Here is a 5237-nt window from a genome sequence, read left to right as displayed (position 1 = left end):
TAGCTTAAATCTCATAACATTATACATTTATATATATTTATTATTTTTATTATATTGACCTTTCAGCCATGCCTGGTTAACTTGTGCACTCGTGTTACTGTATCAAATAACAAAACTGACCTTTGGTCTGTGCAAAGTAACTTGTCTTGGCTGTGTTTTAGTAGACTATTTTGTAAAATATGCTTGCATTATTATACATTATATATGTATATAGATTATTGCTATTTTTGAAATTAGTTCTTAAACATATTTTTACTGAAACATAGAATAGTAAATAAAGAAGTAAAGCAAACAATTATCTCTTCTCGTTATGACCTTTGTACTCGATTGGTGCTTTACGTAGGTTGTTAAGCCTTTAAAATTTTGCATGTGGAGGATATGAAACAATATTTTTTTAGTTTATATATATATATGAATATTTATAAAATCATAAATTACTACATTAATACCATAGAATTCCACTATAAATTATAAAGATATATTTTACTCTAAAAAAATATGAAATTTCGAGCAGACTTTTTTGAACCAATATTTTAATGAGGTAGGGTGTGTCTTTGAAAAAGTCTGTTAACATGGCTGAGAAAGCCACTAGGGGGACATTCTGAGTTTCCGATTGGTTATTCATGTCAAATATAGAAGTAAGTGTATATAAGGAGTGTTTCTAAAAATGGAAAGAGGTGGGTGGGGTGCCACTGTGTTTGATTTATTACATGAGCAATATCTTAGCAAATTGAAAAGATAAGAGGCTCTTATTTTATATTATAACTTTTCTGTATCGGTAATTTGAGTTTCTAATTCGTTCAAAACTATAGACTTAGTATTTTGACTTCACAAACATCTAATTTGAACCAGTGCTGCATTTAACATACGACGTGACACCAAAATTTATGTTTATCTGTGCTTTTTTAATATTTCATTTTAAATTAAGAAACTTAGTAATGTATAGTACTAAAACTTGAATTATAATCTACAGTTTGATACTAAACTTATTGACATAAATTCATGAAATAGTAGTTCAATAAAATTTTGAATGCAAGTCAACAAATGAGATGACGGCCTTTCACCCGTGACCCATCTCAAAAGTGTTAATTGATATTGTCAGCAAGACTTTCTACATAAATAGATACTTATGAACTATTCTAATTTGATGTTTTTGTTTTTAAATGTTAATTATTTAAAATATGCTCCAACTGTTTTTAGTTTTTTCCATTCTTTTTATAAAATGTTTCTTTTTGATTTATAAATACAGGAATTTTTGGGATTCTTTTTCAAATTTACATCTGTATAGAAGTGATTAAAGTCTACAAAAACTTTGATTATGGGCTCACAGATCGTGGTAAGTTTGATATTTTAATTAAATTTCTCCTTTATTATGTGAATTTTATTTATCATTCTATTAATATGTAATAGTGTTCAGTACGTGAAATACACTTTGAAAGGGTTTAAGTGGCATGGTTTAATATAGCACAAATCAGTTTCATTATAATAAACATGATTTTTAGTTGCACCCAGCCAATTTAAAAGTACAAAATTTTGATGTTTTGGGAATATTTTTATTTTTTATAAGGAGATTATACTTGATGACGATCTCACTTCTTTCTATTTATTTGCAATTCATTTAATTTTAATATGTTTAAGAATTAAGTTTTTATATAGGAAGTTAAATTGAGCATTACTGTTGATACCACACTTTAAAATTGTCTTGTAACCAATGTTTTTATTTACTTACAGTTCTGAAATATATAATTCATATCATGAATTAATGAAAGTGAACTTTCTAGCAAAGTTTGCTTACAATGATTTATGATATGAATTAAATAATGATATATATACATCTAGTTTGTTGATAAAATGTTTTGTTAATTAACATCTATACCAAACTTGTCCACAGCTTTTGCAGGACTTGTTGCTTCCGAATCAACTAACTTGCTATCTCGATCCAGAGCTTTGAACATGTGACCACCAATAATATGTTTTTCACCAACGAAGTGGAGAAAAAGTTTGTACACTGCAAAGAACTATTCTTTTTTTATAGTCCACTTGTTGATGACTTAGTATTGTTATTCATCATCAATCTGTTGGACTGGACCCTCAAGTGACAGCACTGATATTTTTGTATGTACAGTATAATTTTTATCAATTTTCATTCTAGTATTGCTCATGCAAGACAATAGTGTTAATGAAGACTGTACGATGAATAGTTCCATTGAGCTAACAAAAGATTTTAGCACTGCCCAAGAATAAGTTTTCCACTAGTTTTGAATGTTGGAAATCTGAACTAAAGTAATTTGAAAGGCATGATAAATAACAAACAGAATAATCAACAATAAACTGTTCTAAATTTTCTACAACTAACATATGAAAGATTTTGAGGTCCAAGATAAACTGTAGTAATACTTTGTAATTCTCAAATGAACTCCTTAAATATATACTTTGCTCTGATGTTGTAGATTTAAAATAGCTGTTTAATTTTTCTTTTTGTATAGATGAATTCTTAACTTTATAATCTTAGAAGTTAAGATTTCAACTGATTTTTCCAATTTGAAGATGTTTGTGGTTTAACAGAGGAGTTTTTAACCTGAATTCTTTGAGATTTAGCACAAATGACATAAAGGAGAAAACAGAAAATATTTTTTTTTGTAATTGTTGGTGATTTTTTCTTCATGTTTTACTTTAAATTATTGTAAATAGATGCAGTGAAATGTATGTAAGAACCAAGTTTATATAGGATGTTAGATTTACATATTAATTTAATAGTTAAATGTTCTTTTTGGTGTATTTTTATCCAGAAAGATTGAATTTGTAATAATATACAATTAAAAATATAAGTGACTAAAAAGTTATCTAAAGTAGAGATATAAATACCAATCTTAATCTTTGTAGAAACAAATGTAAGAATTAAGAAATAAACACTGTCAGCTCAAAATTGGTTAGATATATGAAAACAAAGAAAGATGTCATTGACAAGGTTTTGTGATATAATGAGCAGTAATTACAATATTAACAAGATGATAAGCCACAATCTATTAATGTTAAAGTTTTTACGTTCCTATGGACATCACTTTCAGACCTGAGAAACTGATATTATTTAAGATATGATTTGTGATTTTTGGTAATTCAGAAACATTTGGTGGCAAGATTGTTTTGTTGTAGGGAAACCTCTTACTTTTTTGAGTTGATATGATGATCTAATAAGAGTTTTTAGAGCAAGTAAAAAAGAAAGGGGGTGTAGCCTTACCCCCTCCCTTCCCTTTTATCTTAATCATTTATTTCTTTTTGTAAGAGCATTATTTCTTGAGCCGAAAAACAATTTAGGAGTCAAAGTTTATCATACTGGTGTTTTCGGAGTATCTTCTCAGTAAAGGCTAACATTTAGTATTGTATGATAGTGTAGGATGAGTTTTAGTTTAAATATTAAAGAATAAATGGTCTGAACAAATACAGCTTTGTAAATCTTCAAAAGAGTAAAAAAAAAGTTTGTCAAACATTTAAAACATTCAGAAGTAGGAAATGGATAGAAGTTCAGATAACTCAAATACCATTTACTTCACTTTCAATAATTGAGGTATTCCTGTAAGTTGAGTAAAAACTCTCCAAAGTTATGCTATGCGAGTGAGCTGCACCTTGGCCATTACTCTTATTACTTAACTTCAAGAGCAATTAAAACTGTTATTGATAAATCTAATTATTTTATGATTCAACTGACTTAATTTGTTCCTTTAATTACTAGGAATCTTCTTCAGCATTTGGCGTTTATTGGGCAACATCCTCTGGCTAGAGGGTTAGTAAAAATTGTATTTGTATTGAAAACTGCTGACTAAGGGTAATTTTCAATGTTCCAAACACTTGTTACCAATAAGTAGTGTTTGAAAATAATGTAATACAATTGGAAGATAAAGGTAGATGCTCCTTTAAGGTTCATGTGTACCCACCAATTCAATTCCCCTTGTTATGCTTTCTTATGTAAAGTTACTGAATACTGAAATAGTTAAGAATTCTTCACACCACCACCATTTGTAAAATAGTTAAACTTTGTATTGTTTATGTATGTGCAATTTTTGCATTATTCCAGGGTATTAGAAACGATCTTTTATGATTTGTATATAGCACTGTATGTAATATTATAACACCAATGTCTTCAGTAAACAAAAATTTAATTCTAGAAATGTATGCAACAAAAATAACTGTATATGAAGCTTATTTTAAGTTGCAAGGTTTGATTAAGCCTTTATATTGCTCATGGATTATTTCTTTTCTTTATTGATGTTGCACATTTTGGTGAAAAAGATTCCCAATTAATTTATTTCAAGTTGTTCTTAGTTAATTATGTCATCAGTACTCTGTTTTTCTATATAAACAAAATCTTGAATGCTTATTCCAAATATTGTAAAGTGTATCTATCTTTCAAAGATTACATCTGGTTAACAATTATTTGTGTTTTTTAATTTTCATCCCTACCTGATAAAAGTTAAATTGTGACCCACATAAATCTTGTCTGGTTTTAGTGCTGTAATTTTTGTTTTCCTTAGAAAGACAGTTTTAGTAATAACAGCTTCACCTTTAAAAGATTTGAATATGTATTGAATGTAACATAAGTTATTTAAATATTCTAGTTTGTATGTTTTCTGTATTTAACTTTTTACTTATTTACTGTTTCTAGTTATTAGAGTACACTGCAATAAGACTTAACTAATTTGATTTATCTGGATCAGTTGCACGTGTGTGCTATTTATTTATTTGGTTTTACGTATGTATTTTAATATTTTGGTGTTATTTTTCATTATTTATACACAGTCGTAATTTGTTTGTTTATATATTTTTGATAGGTAATTGTTATTAAAGTTACATTAATATTTGACAGTTAGTGAATGAAAATTAATTTAAAAAGTTTTTTTTGTAGTGTTGACAAGGTTTTATATTTGACATTGTGTCCTTAGAGGAATTGGAAACCTTGTTATCAGTGTATGACCACTGGTATTATTAGGTTTTTTTTCCAACTGTATGTATGTGTGTGTGCCATTTTCTGTATTATGAGAACAGTAAATATATTTCTTGACAAAAGTGGAAATGTTTATTGTGTACAATTCCTTTTTTTTTCTTTAAAATTAACTTTGAATTATGTGAAAAAAACCGGCCAAATATTGTTTTCTTTAATGATAAAGTCTGTACATAAATTATTTGTACAACAAAAAGAGGTTATGTTGTCAAAAATGCCAACTTATTTATTAAAGAGAACT

At 27.5% G+C, this 5237-nt stretch overlaps 1 protein-coding gene across 1 annotated transcript in view; it reads left to right on the top strand.

The window, feature by feature from the left end:
• The window catches only part of LOC106458051, a 24531-nt gene extending 19714 nt beyond the window's left edge, over positions 1 to 4817 (top strand). The window contains exons 9-10 of the mRNA XM_013917505.2: positions 1250 to 1336; positions 1892 to 4817. Coding sequence (XP_013772959.2) covers positions 1250 to 1336; positions 1892 to 1959 — 155 coding nt within the window. The 3' untranslated portion in view covers positions 1960 to 4817. The remainder of the gene's footprint in view (positions 1 to 1249; positions 1337 to 1891) is intronic.
• Positions 4818 to 5237: the final 420 nt, after the last annotated feature.

This window comes from Limulus polyphemus, unplaced genomic scaffold (genome assembly GCF_000517525.1).
Source record: "Limulus polyphemus unplaced genomic scaffold, Limulus_polyphemus-2.1.2 Scaffold409, whole genome shotgun sequence".
Taxonomy (NCBI): Eukaryota; Metazoa; Arthropoda; class Merostomata; order Xiphosura; family Limulidae; genus Limulus; species Limulus polyphemus.
The sequence above is the reverse complement of the archived record's forward strand: the minus strand, read 5'-3'. Positions and strand labels throughout refer to the sequence as shown.